The following is a 19,722-nucleotide window of genomic DNA, read 5'->3' as shown; positions in this document are numbered from 1 at the left end:
CATAGCATCTCTGTGGGCTAATCCAAGACTCCCTTTCCTCACGTCTACGTGGAGGACAACACTGACCCTAGAGCCTTGCCACAGCCACTGGAGACAGGGCATTCCATGAGCTGCCTCCTCACGAACCTGTGGGCCGACAGTATTGCATACCAAATATCCATCACCAGTCATGCTGGTAGCTAACAGGGCTTGCTGTAGTGAATAGTCAAACTCCCTGATGGTCCTGAGCCGGTCTGTGTTCCAGAGGCACTGGGGGCTCTTATTAGAATCCTAAGCCAAGAAGATTACACTGAGTTAGAGAATCTTAGATCTGTGCCTATCTTCTCTAGAAGGGACTATAGGAATTGTCTGCTCTCATTTCTTAATTTACAATCAGGCCACATGATTGTTTAGGGGTCAAGTAGAGTTGTAGAAGAATATACATAATTTATATACATGTGTATTGTATGTGTGTGTGTGCAATTTCTGTCAACTCTGAAGTGATATGTTAACTTTGAAGTGACCCACGATTTTTCATACTACGGCATTAGAACGGTCATCTCTTTTAGCTCGCTCACTTCCAGTCTCTTTCTCACTACAAGGGACTGTGGATGTGGGGGGGTCTGCAGATCACCGCGTACTAGAATAAGGGCCCCTCCCTGCGGGGCGGGGCAGAGCCGGGTGGGGCAGCAGGGCATGGCTTAGCCTTTGGGTTCACACCAGGGTTTTCCACGAAAGCTTCATACTCACCTGAAGGATGACCCAGTGCCCTCCGACGGCAGCCTTCTCCAGCGCCATTTCTGCCTCTAGCTCCTGACCTTGCCCTAGAGACACATTGCGGAACTTTCCAGAGTCAATTGTAAACCCAAGTCTTCTGCCTGTGGAGAAAACAACATGGAGGGCGGGGGTGGGTGGGAGGAGAGACAAACGCTAAGTTGAGAGCAAAGTCTGGAATTTTAGGGTCTAATTTACATCTGTGGTCACAGCTGCCACCTGATAGGTCACCTTCCTGTGGAACCCAGTGACCTCTCTATTGTTTCCTTGGCATTATTTTGAGCTCTTTCCAGCTGCCTCCCTACAAGCATTTTGAAAAGCCCGTGGAAGTCGGTTCCTTTGGTTTTATGATAATGAAGCTTTTGACATTTTGATAGACGGCAGCATTGTTAGTGAGCTTTCTAAACTCCTGCAGGAGAAGGCGCCTTTCCCTCAGAAAGGAGCAACATGTGGTAGATATCGTATCCCTTCTGAAGGGGTTGGCTCGTTGGGTAAATGTGCTGGCTCTCACCTTGTGAGGCTGCATCTAAATGGAGCCCAGGCAGGTCACAGCTACATTAACCTGGTATTCCTGGAACAGGCTGTGGGGAACAGTAATCCGCAGCACAAAGCGACAATATCTCACACAATCGAATAGAGTTGCCCTAATGACCATTATTTAGTCATGGGGGGTACAAGATTACATGAGCATGGAGAAAATTGCCCTCTGGCCCTCACATCGTCAAGAGGTGGAAAACAGGACAAAGGAACCTTGCATTATGCCAGCCAGATGAATGTTCTGTTGGCGCATGGCTCCAGACCGCGGTGTTATTAGTTGTGCATTTTCCACAACCCAATCTCCAAGAAATAAAAAAAAGAAAAAAGAAAAAAAAATAACTGAACAGAAAGGGTGGGCAGGGGGCTTCCAGACAAGAGAGGGTGGGGCTGGTGCCTCCTGGCTACTCACCAAGCACCTCTAGGTCTTTCAGGGCGTCCACACCTGGAGACAGGATGAAGAACACTGGGGTGGCGGGGCTGCTTTCTTCACAAGCTCTACCCAGATCCAACCTGCTCCTCTCCACGTACTTTGCACCTAGCTTCTCTTCTACAAAATTTCTGTTTAAGGAAAAAACATGCAAAAACAGAACAAAACAACAGCAACCCTTCCCAAGAAAACAAAACAAAAAATTGGATGACTGAATTTAACTTGAAAGGTGTCAGTGTTTGGATAGGCTAGGCACAAGAAAGAAACCAACTATGTTTACTGTAAGAGGTGTCTTTAGGAGAAATCCGCATAGATCCATGCAGGCTGTGTATCGTGTATTGTCTCTGGACTTGAGACACTGAGAATCGGAAGCCTACATTGCATTCTGGGGTCCCCTTCTGAGTACCATCATCCGTCCACATTTGGCTTTGAATCCCCCAAACCCCCTCCCCCATTACTTATTAACAGTTGATTAGGCTTGCCATAGTGTAATTTTCCAGCCTGCTGGGCTTCTCATGAATATACAAATGCTTTTTGGGGTGTTTCTAACAGGGAAGTGCAATTAAGCAAGGGGTTATTTCCAGCCACATCAGACCTAGCAGAAAGCAGTTCCGCTAAGCAGAGTGAGCTTCTAAAGCGGGCTTCCACAGAGTCCTCTGCAAGGGGAAAACTGGCCAAACTAGACCAAGAAGAGGATCTTCCACATGGATATGGTAGAAGGGAAACAGCACACGGGATGCAGCTGGGAATGCTTTGGTTGGTGAATTCAAATTAAAAGAAGACTGGTGTGTATTAGGAGGTCACACAAAAGGCCACTGAGACTGCGCTGTGGGCTGCGGTTCTGCTTTTAAAGCGCACTGACTGTAAAGTTACAGAGTCTTGTTTGACGGCAAAGCCTTCAGAGCCAACATGGCTAGTAAAGAGAAATGACGGAAGTGGACCATGTGTGCCCCCGATCTCATCACTCTGCCAATACCCAGAGCTTCCGTGAATATCCCCACCATTTCCTCAGTCCTCACACTCACTTCAGAATGGAGCTTTTTGGGAGTGTGTACCGAGTCTGTGTATAGATTAGGTCACTGTTCAATGTTTAGCAGTGTTTTACAGTAACAGAGATTATAGAATTGAAATTTTAGTAGGGTTCTCCTCATTCCTAGGACCACGTTCCTTCCACATCAATCTGTGTTGCTGAAAAGGTCATTGCTCACCTCAGGGCATATGTCATCCTGTCGGGTCTCACTGCTCTCAAAATAATCAGCTTCTGTATTAAGCTTTTCTTCTTCCATTCTTGTGGTAACTTTTCTTTTTCTGGACACTCTGATTCTACCCACTTCCTCCACTGCTTGGCAGATCTTTCCACATCTCGGTCTAGGCCTCGGAATTCTTCCATGAGGGCAACTGCCTGCAGTGTAACACGGAGCATGGGGGAATAGGGGATGCCGTGGACTCAGTTCACAGCTCGAGATAGACTGACGGCAGCCCTCACGTTACTCTGAAGATCTTCTGAATGCTTTCCCGTCTAACTTAGAGCTGAGGCTCGGTGACAGGGTCTGGTCAGTGAGAAGCCTTGGCAGGAGGTGGGCCAAATGAGTGTGTCTGTGCTGAGGGTAGATGCAGGACTGTCTTTGCCAGCTCTTGCCTATCTGCACGCTGTCTGTAAGTATGTCCTTTTGCTAACTGCTCTGTCCTCTGCCTCCCTTCTCAGCTATCCTAACAAATGTGCTGTTTTCTTTCCTGTTCTTGGATGACTCTCTCTCTTATTTTCTCCCGAACCCACCTGTTTGTGCCGTTTGTTTTGTGTTGAGACCCTGAGGTCTGATATGTTTTTCGAACCCATAATTCTTTTTTAAGATTTATTTTTATTGTTTTAATTATGTGTATGGGGGTATGTGCATATAAATACAAGTACACAGAAAGGTTACAGATGTGAGGTCCCTGGAGCTGGGGTTCTAGGTAGTTGTAAGCCACCTGACATTGGTGCTGGGAATTGAACTCAGGTCCTCAGGAAGAGCAGTATGTGCTTTGACCACTGAGTCATTTCTCCAGCCCATGGATCCATAATTCTAAAGTGATAATTGAACTGAGAATACAGATTTCTAAAACTGCTCTCTACGGGCTGGACAGACGGCTCAGTGGTTAAGACACACATACACTATGTTTTTGAAAAGTCTGAAAGAATCTAAGTATATATAAAAATAAGGTACAAGGTATTTTCACTGCAGGGGAGTGTTTTCTTCTTAGAACAAAAACCAGAGCAGACTTAGTGTGTGTTGGTCATTATTCAGGGCCTTGGAGATGAGGAAGTCTCAGCGACAAGATCGATTTTCTGGCAGAAAGATAGAGTAAGGCCAGCTGCTGGCACACACCTTTAAGCCCAGCACTTGGGAGGCAGGGACAGGAGGAGTTCTGTGAGTTCAAGGCCAACCTAGTCTACAAAAAAAGCCCCAGGACTTCTAGGATGGTCACACAGGGAAACTATCTCAAAAAACAAAAAAGAAAACAACAGCAAAAAAATTAAGGATGACTGGGGTTGGAAGTCATCAGTTCAACTTTGCTTAAACACTATTGTTTGTGTATGTGCATGTACATACGTTGTATGCACATTTGTGTGTGCATGCACAGGCACATGTGCACATGTGTGTATGTGCACGTGTGGAAGCCAGAGGTGGATGTTGGGAGCTTCCTCAGTTACTCTGTACATAATTTCTATTATTATGATAAATATGGGGGTGGGATTTAAGACATTGTTTCTCTGTACAGCCCTGGCTGTCACTCTGTAGAATAGGCTGGTCTTGAACTCAGAGGTCGGCCTGCTTCTGCCTCTGCCTCCTGGAGACTAGGATTATAGGTGTGTGCCTCCACCAGCCTGCTGGTCAACCGTACTTTTTGAGACAGCGTTTCTCAGTGAATCTGGAGCTTACCAACTCTGCTATATGTGCTGGCCAGCAGGCTCCAGGGATCCTCCTGTCTCTGCCTCCCGAAAGCAGGGGTTACAGATGCATTGCCGCCACATCTGGATTAGTGGGTGTATTTATCAATTGAACCGTCTCTCCAACCCTAGCTTAACCACTCTATAGTAAGACTAAACTGTTGTCCTCCTTTTTCATTGTTGCTGCCTTTTAACTACTGCGGTCCTAGTCACCAACTGCGACCGCAGTTACCAGTCGAGGTTGGGCCACAAGAGCTGCAGCCTGAGGAAATTCTGTTCCCTCAGGCACTGGACTCTTTAAAAGCTCTCTTACAAAGAGAGCTTATCTAAATCACTATCCCTTGAAAGAGCTCAAGATTCAAAGGTCCAGGTAGAAGTCTACTCCCCAGAGAGGCTGAATAGCAAGCAGCTCACCTCCTGAGTCTCCTGGCCTTCTCCACCTGGCTCCTCCCTACAACTCCCAGTCAGCTAGTTGCTGACCACAGGCCTCCCGACCACAGGCGAATTTTATTTAATCAAACACATCTTTGCATCATTAAACAAATGCTCCAGAGCATAAATAAAAGTAACATGTCTTAAAATAATATTCTACAACACTAAACTACTATGTTGTGCTATTTCAAAAATTATTGTGAAAAGGTAGAAAACCATAATTTAAAAAGAAGCGGAATGGGCCAGGCGGTGGTGGCGCACACCTTTAATCCCAGCACTCGGGAGGCAGAGGCAGGAGGATCTCTGTGAGTTCGAGGCCAGCCTGGTCTACAAGAGCTGGTTCCAGGACAGGAACCAAAAAGCTACGGAGAAACCCTGTCTCGAAAATTAAAAAAAAAAAAAAAAAGAAGCAGAACAAAGAAACTAGATTTAGCTAAATTAAAGGATAATCTTTTCTATCCTTTGATTTTTGTTTTTAAATCCAAGGTCATGACAGACTGCACATAATTTCTACTAACTTTTCCTCCATACATGGGCAAAATGATCTTTTATCTTTAGATAAGAAAATAACCAACTGAATGATACAATGTATACAGTTTGTTTTTAAAATGTAAGGGATAAAATAATTTATTTAACTTTATTTTATGTGCATTGGTGTGAAAGTGTTGTATTCCCTGGAACTGGAGTTACAGACAGTTGTGAGCTACCACATGGGAATTGAACCCTGGCCCTCTGGAAGAGCAGCAGCCCTCTTAACCGCTGAACCATCTCTCCATCCCCTGCTATATCATCTTTTTATGAATTGTTTTTCTACATTAAAGAAACCTATTGTTTGAAAGAAAACATTTAAGAACCAAGAAAGCAAATTCCTCAGGTACCTTGACAGCACTCCATGACTGAGCGGTGAGAAAATCAACAGGACTTGAGTAAGTGTGGTCAACTGGGAACCGAAGCAGGAAGTCCAGCTCCAGGGGGTCGATCTCGCGCCTTCTCAACAAAATCTTGAGAGAATACACATGTGCAAAAGATGAATTGGTTTCCATCATAATCACAGTGCACGAAGCTGCACCGTTAAGCAGACCTGACGGGTGAGAACCTAGCAGGGTCTGTTCTGGATCTGAAGACTGTATTGCGACTCTTAGATTATGCATATGATCTCAAAACCCAAACCAGCAATCAGTAGAAAATACTTGTGAGGGTTCATTTTTTTCCAGTTCTAACACCTCCAGCAATAAACAACAGAACTGAAATGTACTCACACCCACCCCACTGGCCCAGCGACTAATAGCATCTGATTTCATAACCTGCAGTCATTTTCCTGCCTTCTTGTCGACTCCTTTGTTTAAGCAAAGTCTTCTCTAAGAACAAGGAAGAAACGACAAGCAGGACTCACTAGAAATCGGAGCATGAGACTTGGGCGGAGCTTTTTTACTTATTCCTTGAGGTAAAAAATTTTAAAATGTATTTTTAATTGATGAGATATATATTGAAATATATATATATTTATGTAATAAAATGTGATGTTTTGATAAAAGGTTACATTGTAGGATGGTTAAATTAAACCAATTAATTTGTTATGCCATGTATTAATAATTTTTGAAATGTACTTGTTTAGAAAAACACTAACTTTCTACAATGGGATATTATGCAGCTTAAAGTAGAACTTTTGTTGTTAGCAACACCATGGATGAGCCCATGTGAGGTTTTTAAAAGGACCATGAGCAACTTGAATCTGGGCTCATACCCCTGACCTCAGAGAACATTTCTGATAGGATCTAGAAAGTTCCAGAAGATGAAAGAGCATCTCACTGATGCTCTTTCTTAGGGCAATGGTGGTCAGTCACCCAAATCAAAGCACCCTAGGCAAAAGCCATTACACGCTCAAGTTCCTTGTCATCAAAAGTTTCTGAAAGGGTATTTCTGTTTCCCTTTGGCAGGAGGAAAATGTACAACAAACAGAGGTGTTTGCCTGGAGTTCCAGGGAAGCTTCCAGCAATGGCCTCACCTGAAAAGTCATCTGGGCCAGAAACGTGAGCTTGTCCTTCTCAAACAGCGCCTGACTGGCATGGAGGAAGGTGGCGTGGGTGATGCTCTCTATCAGGACGCTGATGCGATCCTGAGTATCCTCCACCTTCTCAGCCTGCTCAATGGCTCTATGGAACAGTGTGTTGAAAGCCTGGAAGAGTTAACGTGAGTACCAGAGGGTAAAATAATGCTAGCTTGTCTAGCCAGCCTCAGATAAACAGGGCACACTCTATCGATAGGGAGAGGGGGAGGACAAGGGAGGACTTCTGTGAGGCTTACATGGACTGCTAAAACAGTCTGAGTTTGTGCCATATAGAAAGTGCTAGTTCAAAGTTTGATGTCATGATGAGTGGTGTGTGAGTGTGTGTGAGTGTGTGCACACACAGTGATAGGATAGGAACTTCTCTTTTTTACCCTGGCTGGCCTGGAACTCACTTTGTAAGCAAGAGTGGTTTTGAACTTATGTCAATTCTATTGCTTTTGCCTCTCAAGTGCTAGGATTATAGGTATCTCACTATGTCTGGTTCATGATTGTTATTAAAATGATTCTATAAAATCTATTTGCATTTCCTTCTTAGTAGCTAAAGCAGACCATTCTCTCTCCTTCCATACATATTCTTCAATTTATTACTTTCAAATTGTGGTTAAAATTCCTACAAACTACTCCTACTGTAACTATTTTAAATGTAGAGCAGTATTACTGTATGTCCCCAACTTGAAGACATTTTAATCCTGCAAAACTAAGTCTGTTTACCAACTGTTCATTCACCCCTCCCAGTTCTTGCTGACCGCTGCTCTGTTTGCACGCATCACTCTGACTACTCTAGTGTCTCATGTGAGTGGAGTCACGCAGTGTGCATCTTTGCAGCTGGTTTATTTCCACCTGGATAATGGTTTCCAGGCTTTACCATTCCATAGCATGCTTCAAAATTTCCTTCCTTTTAGGGTTAGCTGGTGTTCCACTGCATGCATGGGCCATGCTGGTACTGTTTAGGCGCTGACAGACACTTGGATGGGCTCTATTGTCGGTCTGCTGCTATGACTAGGGATCTTGACCTGCCTGTGTCTTCAAGAGGTTCTTTCTGTTATTTTGGATATATAGTCAGAATTAGGACTACTGCTGGCTCATACTGGCATTCCCAGTTTTCATTTCTGAGGAAACGCTATCCTCTTTCCCATGGATGCTGCTCTGATCTACAGCTCCAGGCAGCATAAGCAAAGATGAAAATTCCTCCACATTTTCAGCACTCTTACTTCTATGGTGGTTATCATAACCTGTGAGAGGTAACCCCTACTATATGTTGACTTGCGTCCTTCCAATCAGAGATGTGGAAGGTTTTGTATATGGTTGTTGATCATTTTCATCTCCTTTAGTGAAATGTGTATTCAAGTCTTTAGCACATTTTTATCAGGTTGTCTGGTATTTAATTCCACCCACTGCTTTTTGTATGTCTTATGATTATTGTTTCTTTATTTTGAAATGAATCTTTGTATTTATTATTTTATTTCATGTCTGGTCACAATGAGGATGATAAGCACAGAATGATTTACTTTGTGGTATATACGGGAGATTCTCCGTCCCTCTTCTTCCTCAACAGTGCTCCCTTGGTAACCTCCCAACCAGAACCTATTCATTTTCAATGTCCCATGTGCCCTTTGCCTACCTGTCACGGTTTTCTTTTAGTAAAAATAAACCCATGCACTCAATGACAAGCCTCTTGTATAATAATTGAGTTTTTGTCCAAAACTGACTGCAAGACTGAAAGGCCTCCCAAAGTAGAATGGCACGGCAGGCAGAACCCGGCCTGCGCAGAACACAGGCAAAGGCTCTGGCTCTCAGGATCACAAAATGTGAGCTTTGGGGCTGTTTGTTTGAAATCTGAAAATAATCCCTTTTTTGATGAGGAGAAAACAGACATTTTCTTAGAGTGTTTTAGGACACCGGATATATGTAAGAGTGGCTTGAAATGCCCTGCCCCATTCTTTCTTTCTATCTACCAGAACCACTGAGCAATAAACCTCTAGTTTCCAGGAGGAAAAGTCAGACTTTCTCACGTTGTGGATTTTTCTTTATCTGTTCAACATTACCTTCAAAGAGAACTGGTACATGGGGTTGATCTTCCTAAGGTCATTAATAACAAAGTATAGAAGAGAGGCTCTTGCTGCCACTGGCCTGTAGCACTCCCGAGTCTCGTTGATTTTTCCTTCATTTTCCCTGGCTTGCATCACCTGTGGTGGGATCAAATGACAGCAATATGACAGCAATAACTTACCTTCGTGTTTTCTAAACAAATTCCAGTAAAGGAAGGACTCTTAGGAATATTTGAACCCCTAAGTTATGTTCTTGATTGTAATCCCAGTACTTGGGAAGCTGAGCCAGGAGCATTGCTGTAAATTTGAGTCTGGTCTGCATTATCATAAAGTGTTCAAGAACAGCCTGCAGTAGAGAGTGAGACCCTGTGAGACCCCTACTCAGAAAAACAGAACAAGCAAAGGGAGAAAGAACTACCGGTAAAACCCACCCCATGCCTGACATTTAAGGGCTTGAGGTCTGAGGCAATGACTAAATCCAGGCCGTTGAGCTGACTCCAGCAGTGAAAGAGCTCGCACGGGAGCCAGGGACCTCCCTAGAGCCGGGATTTCATGTGAGGTTTGGAGGGTTGACCTCTGACCGCCATACACTGTGCTACATGGGAGCCCAGTCTGTGTCTGTGTATCATACACATATACACGAAAATACTCCAAAGTTAATTACTTTAAAAGAAATTCTTCACTTTCTACTTTTAGATGACTGTTCCTCATGAATTGCATTCCAATGAGAAGGGGTGTGGCTCTAGCGGCTTCCTATAGGTTTAAATGACCTTCATGGTTCAGGGCTGTGGAACCGGCTGCTGAGTAATGTCACCTTTTTGCCTCCTGTCTCTTTTTCAGGCCTTAACAACCCAGCTATATCACCTCCCAGGGATGGCTCTTAAAAGTCTGCTGGGTCAACTCAGTGCCAATGATTTTATTAGGTCTGCAAATACCGCAAGGTCGATAGCACATGCAATAGCCACACTTCCTAAATAGCCTCTATATGAGGGCTCTCTCAGCTGTCAAATTTGAGCAGCACCACAGCTCCATATGGTAAAATATGCCAATTTATTCTTACTTGTTAGCCTATGGGCACTTTTTCTGAGACACACACACACATACACACACACACACACACAAGTATCAACTAATATATTTATTTTTATTAAAGGGTCAAAAATACCCATTTCTAAAACCAATCAAGAACCTATTTCTTTTTTCTCTATTTCGAACACTTGCTGGCCCTGCAGCTTTAAGTGATACAGTATTTCCCCTAAACTCTTCTATGGTCTTGACTCATAACGTCGGTGAATGAAAGGAAATGAAACGCCGAACAGAGAGGGGTTGTGGCTTCATAGTGATATATTAAGAAGACAGGAAACAACATTTTAAGAGACAATTAGAAGTTAACCTCAAAGCTAAGACTTAATTTACCTAATTGCCCTAATCTTTACTATTTTAGGAGCCACCTAGAAACCACTTACTTAAAAGGACGGAGTAATTTGGGATTCTGTTTCTTTGCTTAATTTAAGGCACATACATTGGGTGTGTGGCAACACAGCCTTGGCTGGGTAATTAGTGGATTACGTAGTAAGGGGAACACTTCACAAAGCAGATAACAGTCCACATCTTTCCAGATTAGGCAGTGGTAACAGCTAGTGGTCACTCGTGAAAGTCCAAAGTGCACACAACACACATGGCCCATTGTGATCCGAGCTGCTCGGTTACCAGGAAGCTGTTCAAGAGAAATGGTTTCTCGACTTTTGGAAAATGTCATTTTACCAGGGTAAATGATGCATTGAGCATAGGGCACCATCCCCTGCCCTGATTCCTGCCATCACGGGCCTATACATGTGACTTTAGCTCTAAAGATTTCTCTAAGAACTCAACACCGTGGGATTATTATTTGCTGAAGCTGAGCTTTGCCCTTTCTCTAGTTTCTACCATGTAAACCAGCAGACTCCAACACTGGTCACACAAGAAAAATGACCTGATATGTGTGGAACTTGAAGTGCAAATTGAAACATTTCAATTCTTAATTTTATACTGAGAGTCTAAGTGTGGATGACTGTTTGCTAAGTGGCCTGCATTACACAACATCTTAATTAAGGTTTCTGTTGCTGTGACAAAACACCATGAGCAAAAAGAAAGTTGTGGAGGAAAGGGTTTATTAGGTTTACCCTTCAGCATGATATTACTCTCACAATTTGCTGATGATATGATAGTTTACCTAAGCAACTCCAAAAATTTTACCAAGGAACTTCTACAACTCATAAACACTTTCAGTAATGTAGCAGGATACAAGATTAACTTTAAAAAAAAATCAGTAGCCCTCCTTTATACAGATGATAATTTGGCTGAGAAAGAAATCAGAGAAACATCACCCTTCACAATAGCCTCAAATGCCATAAAATATCTCAGAGTAATTCTAACCAAACGAGTGGAAGACTCATATGACAAGAACTTTAAATCTTTGAAGAAAGAAATTAAAGAAGACACCAGAAAGTGGAAAGATCTCCCATGCTCTTGGGTAGGTAGAATTAACATAGTAAAAATGCCAATCTTACCAAAAGCAATCTACAGATTCAGTGCAATGCCCATCAAACTCCCAGCAAAATTCTTCACAGACCTTGAAAGAATGGCACTCAACTTCATATGGAAAAGCAAAAAAAAAAAAAAAAAAAAAAAAAAAAACAAAAAAAAAACCCCAGGATAGCTAAAACAATCCTGTACAATAAAAGAATTTCTGGAGGCATTACAATCCCTGACTTCATACTCTGTCTCAGAGCTACAGTACTGAAAACAGCCCGGTATTGGCTTAAAAACAGAAAGGGGGACCAAAGGAACCAGATCGGAGACCCAGATATTAACCCATACACCTACGAACACCTGATTTTTGACAAAGAAGTAAAAAATATCAGATGGAAAAAAGAAAGCATATTTAACAAATGGTGCTGGGATAACTGGATATCAACATGTAGAAGAATGAAAATAGATCCATATCTATCACCATGCAAAAACTCAAGTCCAAATGGATCAAAGACCTCAACATAAAGCCAGCCACACTGAACCTTATAGAAGAGAAAATGGGAAGTACAATTGAACACACTGGCACAGGAGACCACTTCCCAAATATAGCCCTAGCAGCACAGACTCTGAGAGAAACAATTAATAAATGGCACCTCCTGAAACTGAAAAGCTTCTGTAAAGCAAAGGACATGGTAAACAAGGCAAAACAACAGCTTATCGAATGGGAAAAGATCTTCACCAACCCCACATCAGACAGAGGTCTGGTCTCCAAAATATACAAAGAACTCAAGAAATTGGTCATCAAAAGAACAAATAATCCAGTAAAAAAAAAAAAAATAGAATACAGACCTAAACAGAGACCTCTCAACAGAGGAATCTAAAATGGCTGAAAGAAACTTAAGGAAATGTTCAACATCCTTAGTCATCAGAGAAATGCAAATCAAAACAACTCTGAGATTCCATCTTATACCTGTAAGAATGGCCAAGATCAAAAACAATGATGACAACTTATGCAGGAGAGGATGTGGGGTAAAGGGAACACTTCTGCATTGCTGGTGCAAGTGCAAGCTGGTACAGCCCCTTTGGATGTCAGTGTGGGGATTTCTCAAAAAATTAGGAAACAACCTTACTCAGGACCCAGTAATACCACTTTTGTGTATATATCCAAAGGATGCTCAATCGTGCCACAAGGATATGTATTCAACTATGTTCATAGCAGCATTGCTTGTCATAGCCAAAACCTGGAAACAACCTAAATGCCCCTTGACTGAAGAATGGATAAGGAAAATGTGGTACATTTACACAATGGAGTACTACACAGAAGAAAAAATAACGACATTTTGAAATTTGCAGGCAAATGGATGGACCTAGAAAACATCATATTGAGTGAGGTAACCCAGGCACAGAGAGACATATATACACATTCATAAGTGGTTTTTAAACATTAAGCAAAGAAAATCAGTCTACAAATCACAATCCCAGAGAATCCAGACAAAGATGAGGATCCTAAGGATCTAATCTACATATGAATCTAATCTACATATGAAGTAGAAAAAGACAAGATCTTCTGAGTAAATTGGGACCATGGGGACCATGGTAGAGGGTTGAAGGCGAGTGAGAGGCAGGGAGAGGAGCAGAGAAAAATGTAGAGGTCAATAAAAAACAATAAAACAAACAATAAATAAGATTCTACAATGATAAACGTTCCTAATTAGGGAGATTTAAAATGTAGCAGAAAAGACCCAAATTATTTTTTGTTATTTTTAGTCTCTTGAAAGCCATTCATTGTCCACACATCCTCATCTGACCTAACATCCTTGTGACTATAAAAAGCCTTTAAAATCATTCTTAGCAAGCCACTTGCTTCTACCAACTCCAAAACCAAGAATGTCACTAGGTAACATGTGAGTCCTGTAGTAGAGCTATCCCTGTTTCGTTATAACCCAATCCACCTAATGCTCCTATTGTAAGCATCTTGATTTATATTTTTTTTCTCTTTTACTATAAAAATGTCACGATCTGTTGCCCCATCGGGTTATAGTATTTGGGAACACAGTATTGATCCCAAGTCGTGGTCACCCATACTTGGCCCCAGCTATCTCTTACTGCCGTTGAGTCGAGAGCCGTGGTCTTTGTTGACAGCGGAGCGCCGAACCTGTCAGGAGTTCCCTGCTGCCCCTACCTTGTGCTCTATCTCTGCCACGGTGGCCTTGGTGGTCTCCAGGTGCTCCACCAGGTCACTGTCATCCAGGAAGCTGCCCTCCGCAGCAGAGAGGCGCAGGAGAAGGTCGTTTTCAAGCCGTGTCAGCTCTATCTTAAAGTCGTTTTGTTGCTTGGTCAGTACCAGCTGATAGGAAATATTAGGAATGAGGATTAATGTCTGCTGGCTCAGGACAGTTCCCGTAATCACCGGAGCCACAGAGACCCGTAAAAACATGATAAGAAACACAATGGTAAAATCATGTTGATCACAGCCATGAAAAAGTCTTTAAAAATTCAGATGGTATGGTAACATTTGGTTAGAATCCAAGGTTTAGAGAGTGGATACTTATTTAACATCAAGAACCTCGAGGAAGCCTCTGTTTAAGAAAATAATATAAAATTTTGGCTTGAACTCTGACATTTAAACATCTTGGAAGACCTATTGTGAGGAAGACCTTACAATTAGGAAAAGGCTATGCAATCAACTTTCACCAAAAACAGGTTCTGAGCTAACTGTCCCAACAATCCAGGCGAGTACAGAGCTTAGTATCAGAATGGTTGCTCCTTAACTGACCATTGCAAGGAGAGTCAAAGCCTTCTGGGCACCCAGACACAGGATGCAGCCACACTGATGCTTGCCCAATGGGAGTCAGGCCACATTCTCACAGGAAAGACTAAAGAACAAGCCACAGTTGCCTTGGACAGGGGTAAACTCAAGGGAACGTATCTAATCACTTTGGATAAGTCCTATATTCAGAGCCTTCTTGTCAAAATCCCACCAGGGGGAACTTTACCAGAGCTAAGTTAACCTAGAAGGACAATGAGAAAAGCTGACCACTTGAAGACTTCCATTCTCACACAGAAAGTCCTGATGGCCAACAGGGGCTTAGTTTACTAATGTCTCCCCGAGATTTAACCACAACATTCCCGAATGTGTACCCTTTAGAACTGTATCAACCGGATCCAGCAAATGAGAGTGGGTCAAAGGTGAGAGAGTTGCAAGATGCATGTTTAGTCCAAGAAAGGAAGTATTTGCTTGTTTGTTTGTTTTGGGGGAAATCTGAAATAACAGAAAAAAATAAAGGAATGCGGGAAGAGACTGAAGCCATGGCTGCAATGCAAACACGCCAACATCACCAACAGGCAATAGTGTCAACCCGGAGAATTGTAGGCACTCTAACAGGCCAGAGGCTTGGTCTCAAAAGACAATGCAAATCAATGTGAACACACCAATGTCCCCTATAGACAAGACTGTCTACCCAGAGAATTGGGGCACACTTACAGGCAAAAGGGTTGGTCTCAAATGGCAATGAAAATCTCAGAATAAGACTCAAGTATGGCTTTGTGCCAGCTGCCACTCTACCGAAATACTTTCTGTCAGGGACACCAGTGGCCGTACTAGGCTCCGACTCAAAGGCACTCTCAACCCTGGACACCCACAGCCACAACACTCACTGAGGACCCAGAGAGGACAACATCAACCAAAGAAAAGAACACACCCAACAAAGGCAAGATCAGACATCAATGCCAAGAAACACCTCAAACATCATCACTCCACATGCCTAGATCCCTGCGTAAACCACAAATAAGAATATCCAAGACAATATGCTTCCACGAGAACCCAGTAACTTCATTACAGTAGGCCCTGAGAAATTCAGTGTAGCTCAAGCACAAGACAAGGGCTTCAAAACAGGAATATGAATATGCTCAGGGACCTCAGAGAGGGTTTGGATGAATGCCTTAATGAAATCTATAAAAACAATGCAAGGCACAGAAGCAGAATTTAACAAAGAAATAGAACAATAAAATCCAAACTGAAGTAAAACTGGAACTGAAATCTTAGGGTGACAAAAACTGCAGGAATCAGAGCCTTGTTCGGCCACCAGCAGAGACACTGCTTCTTGCAGTGGACAGAAATTAACAGTGACTCCCGAGCGGGCAATGTGCAGAGAGGGAGAGCCTTTGGAACACTCAGTCTCAATGGTGTCCTCATCAAAGCACTCAAGGAACTGTGTGCAAGAGGAACAGAAAGATCAGAGCATGAGAGCTGACAGAAGACTCCAGGGAAACTGTCTTTCAGACACTGCAGGACTGATGCATGCACATGTGCTGAAAGAGGGATGCAGCATGCACACATGCACCAAAAGAGTAATGCAGCAAGATCACACGCCCTGAAAGAGGGATGCAGCATGCACATATGCCATGAAAGAGTAATGCAGCCTGCACACACACATGAAAAGAGGGATGCAGCGTGCACACACACATATGAAAAGAGGGATGCATCATGCACACACACAGAGGGATGCAGCATGCACGCACTCATGGAAAGAGGGATGCAGCATGAACACACACACTGAAAGAGCGATGCAGCATGCACACACGCATGGAAAGAGGGATGCAGCATGCACACACGCATGGAAAGAGGGATGCAGCATGCACACATGCACTGAAAGAGGGATGCAGCATGCACACGTGCACTGAAAGAGGGATGCAGCATGCACAGGGCCCAAACAGGTTCAATTCAGGATCCCAATATCGAGAAAGGAAAGTGGATATGCGGTCCCACCCCTAACCAAGATACTATCTTTAACTGATGCCCACTGGCAAAAGAAAACACCATTTTTTCTCAACAGATTACTTTTGGGCTAGTCCACAATGGGCCAAACCCTCGTAGGTAAGTGAGCAATCAAGAAAATACCACAAGGTTTGTGTTAAGATGACAGCTGAAGCAAACTTTGACAGGCTCCAGCCTGGGATCACACATCTCCACATGTGGCTCAGCTATAATTTCCTGACGTTTCTAAGGAGGAATTTCATATTTTCTTTTCATCTGTGTCTATACTTTCCCCAGTTACACAGTCTCACTTGGCATGCCAGCCTCTGGCATTGTCGTCCGTGCAGAGGGAGGGATGAGTACGTTCTGGGGACGAAGCAGTACTATTTACCTTTAGTCTCTCCAGATCTGGCCTCTCAATACTGACCACCTCTGCCAGCAGCTGGGCTTCGAGACCATCTTCTGTGACTGTGAAATTGAGGAGGGTCGTCTGAGCTTGTAGTTCGGGCTTGTAGTGGGGGTTTGCCAGTTTGGTGTGCAGGATGAGACGGAAGTTCTTGTTAAATTCACATTCTTTGTCACCAATTCTGATGTACCTACAAGGGCCACAATACAGACACTCAGAAGAACGCTGGGGACCATGTCAGTGGGAAGATGCCATTCCATGCCTTGATTCTGGTGACACTCCTGAGCCAGCAGGTTGGGTCTGGGAATTCCCTGTTACTCCCAGTTTTCCTAAGACCCAGGAGGAACAGAAGATGCCACTAAACCTCTGTCTATATCTTCATTTGTGAAACAGTGGCAGCGTTACCACTCAGTTTACAATGCTGCTCTGACAATCAGCAAATGATGGCTTTCTGTACTTTCTGGGATTAAATTTATATCAGATATTAATATTATTTTTCCTATAGAGTGCTATTATATTCAAAACATTTCCACATGAACTCATAGAAAACACTGTTTTTGAAAGGATAGAATAAAATATGCATGTATTGATCTGTCTATTTATTTATGTACACACATTAACTCCGTGCCCACACTGAACTATATTACTATGCAATGAGTGGAATATTTTATCTGCTAAAATATTAAATACTAAATACAGAAATATGCATGCTATAATACATTATAGCATTATAACTAATACATTAGTTACTTTACTATTATAGTAACATATTATTAACATATTAAATATAGTAACAATATATTAATAGCTACTTATGCTTCTAAAACTAAGCTTATTAAATGCATATATTGCTTGATTGTTTCCTTGTTGATTAGGTTTTTTTGGCTTGGTTTATATTCTCTTCTCTGCTAGGAGCCCATTATGAGGATCAGCCGAATGCAGAGTTCTTCATTTCATGTGACAGCCAGCCAGACCATCAGGGGTTAAATCCATAGATACAGCAGCTTCCCAACATTCTACTGCGGTGGCCTGAGCTGTGTGGAGCGAGATTCTCCGGAGAAGTTTGGAGCATGGCCAAAGCAAGCAACAAGACAAGTCGTCTCACTTTCATTTACTCTTGAATATTAATGAAAATTCGAATTCTTCAGTATTAAGTCTGTAAAAGTTACTTTTGGAGGTAGAAGTGCTTGAACCTAAGTTTTGTGCGCAGTAGACAGACACTCCACCACTGAATCGTGTTTTCAATCCTCTTTTGATTGTTCACTGTGTAGCAAGTTTCATTAAGTGGCCCAGGCTGGAACTACCGGCCTGCGTGATCTACACTGACTGGCAAAACAGTTTGATTGCCAAAATGTTCTGCTGCTCAATGCCATGCAAGCCTACGTTGCTCCTAATGTAAGGACAGAAGGGTCTATGACACCCCCACCCCCCGTGTCACCTACTTGCAGGCGAAAGGGTACTGTACTCGGTTTATTAACTTTGGAAATCGAGCACATTGAAAAGAAACGGCAGCGTGCGACATCTAGCACCTGTTTCCAACCATTAAAAACTGCAGCGCTGCTCAAAATGCTACAATGTGGCCACATCTGGGCTGCAGGCCCTGGGCCTGGTAATTGTGCCTCAGAGTGACTGTCACTTGGGGATGGCAGTGAGGCTGTCTCTCCTCCTCTTACCACTGTTCGGAGGAAGTTTTGAGACAGTTTGCTTTAATGTGTAAAGATGATAAAAATGATAATTTTCTTATATCATTCAAACTTTAATTATTTGGATATGAATTGAGAATCCCAAGGATTGGTTAGACTAGTGACCCAATTCAAATTCTGTTTCCTTTGAAAAGTGATCTTCTGTTCACAGTAAAAACATGGCAAGTATTAAGCCTCCATGCTAGAGACAGGGACACCAGCAGCCCACTTTAGAGACAGCTTTTGTGGAACTGTGAACTGATATTTTGTTTGTGTTTTAACAAATCAGAGTGCAGCTACTTCCCTTGGTCCCTGGCTCATTGGGGCTACCAGGAGTCCCTGTGTAGGTGCTGAGAAGCTCCATCTGGACGGGTGAGTGTGTGCTATCCTGGAGCGAACTGTCCTGGTAGAGAGCACAAACCCCCCTACACTAAGGCTACCCAACCAGAGCAGTGAGTGCCTGCCTAGCGGGCAGGCCTCAGCAACCCCCGAAAGGGAGCGCAGGCACCTCCAGCTTGTACTGCAGTGTCGCCTGTGTTCTACTCAACCCCGCCCTACCCCTTGCATTTGCCCTTCTTTCCGCGGGTCATTGGAATACCAGGCATCCCTGTTTTGGTGTTGAGAAGTTCATCTGGTAGGGAACGGTTCCTGCCCCTACACTGAGGAGATACACCCAGAGAGTTAGTCACAGCAAAGACTGGTCCAAGACACCAGGCCTCTCCTGGCTCCATTTGAAGGAAGAGATGGGCAGGCGCCAATGCAAGAATTCCCCCAACAACTTGAAAGGCAACGTGACATCACCAGAATCCAGGAATCCCGAAATAAGAAGTATACACCCTAATCCAGAAGAATTAGAAGAATTCGACTCAAAAGTGAATTATATGAAAATAATAGAGGACCTTAAACAGGAGGTGAAAAACTGCCATAATCAATTAGAGATTACAAACAAAAAGGTAGAGGAAATGAATAAATCTCTCAAAGATACCCAAGAAAACCAAGAGAAACAAGAAAAAGTAATCAACCAGGTAAGGGAAACGGTTCAAGACTTGAAGAATGAAGTGGAAGTAATAAAGAAAACACAAATCGAGGGAAGGATGGAGATGGAAAATTTGGATAAACGAACAGGAACTACAGAGACACGTACCACCAACAGATTACAAGAGATAGAAGAAA

General features: G+C 43.1%; 1 protein-coding gene across 2 annotated transcripts in view; it reads right to left on the bottom strand.

Annotated features, from left to right (window-relative positions):
• Dnah11 (dynein axonemal heavy chain 11) overlaps positions 1-19,722 on the bottom strand; it is a 312,765-nt gene that overhangs the window by 33,990 nt on the left and 259,053 nt on the right. For both annotated transcript variants that reach the window (XM_057782825.1, XM_057782826.1), the window contains exons 66-73: positions 16,853-17,057; positions 13,888-14,052; positions 9,192-9,332; positions 7,084-7,254; positions 5,957-6,079; positions 2,926-3,119; positions 1,700-1,848; positions 730-857 (exon numbers count right to left, since the gene is read on the bottom strand). In XM_057782825.1, coding sequence (XP_057638808.1) covers positions 730-857; positions 1,700-1,848; positions 2,926-3,119; positions 5,957-6,079; positions 7,084-7,254; positions 9,192-9,332; positions 13,888-14,052; positions 16,853-17,057 — 1,276 coding nt within the window. The remainder of the gene's footprint in view (positions 1-729; positions 858-1,699; positions 1,849-2,925; positions 3,120-5,956; positions 6,080-7,083; positions 7,255-9,191; positions 9,333-13,887; positions 14,053-16,852; positions 17,058-19,722) is intronic.

This window comes from Chionomys nivalis, chromosome 10 (assembly GCF_950005125.1).
Source record: "Chionomys nivalis chromosome 10, mChiNiv1.1, whole genome shotgun sequence".
NCBI lineage: Eukaryota > Metazoa > Chordata > Mammalia > Rodentia > Cricetidae > Chionomys > Chionomys nivalis.
Note: the sequence above shows the minus strand (reverse complement) of the source record. Positions and strands in the feature narration are given on the sequence as shown.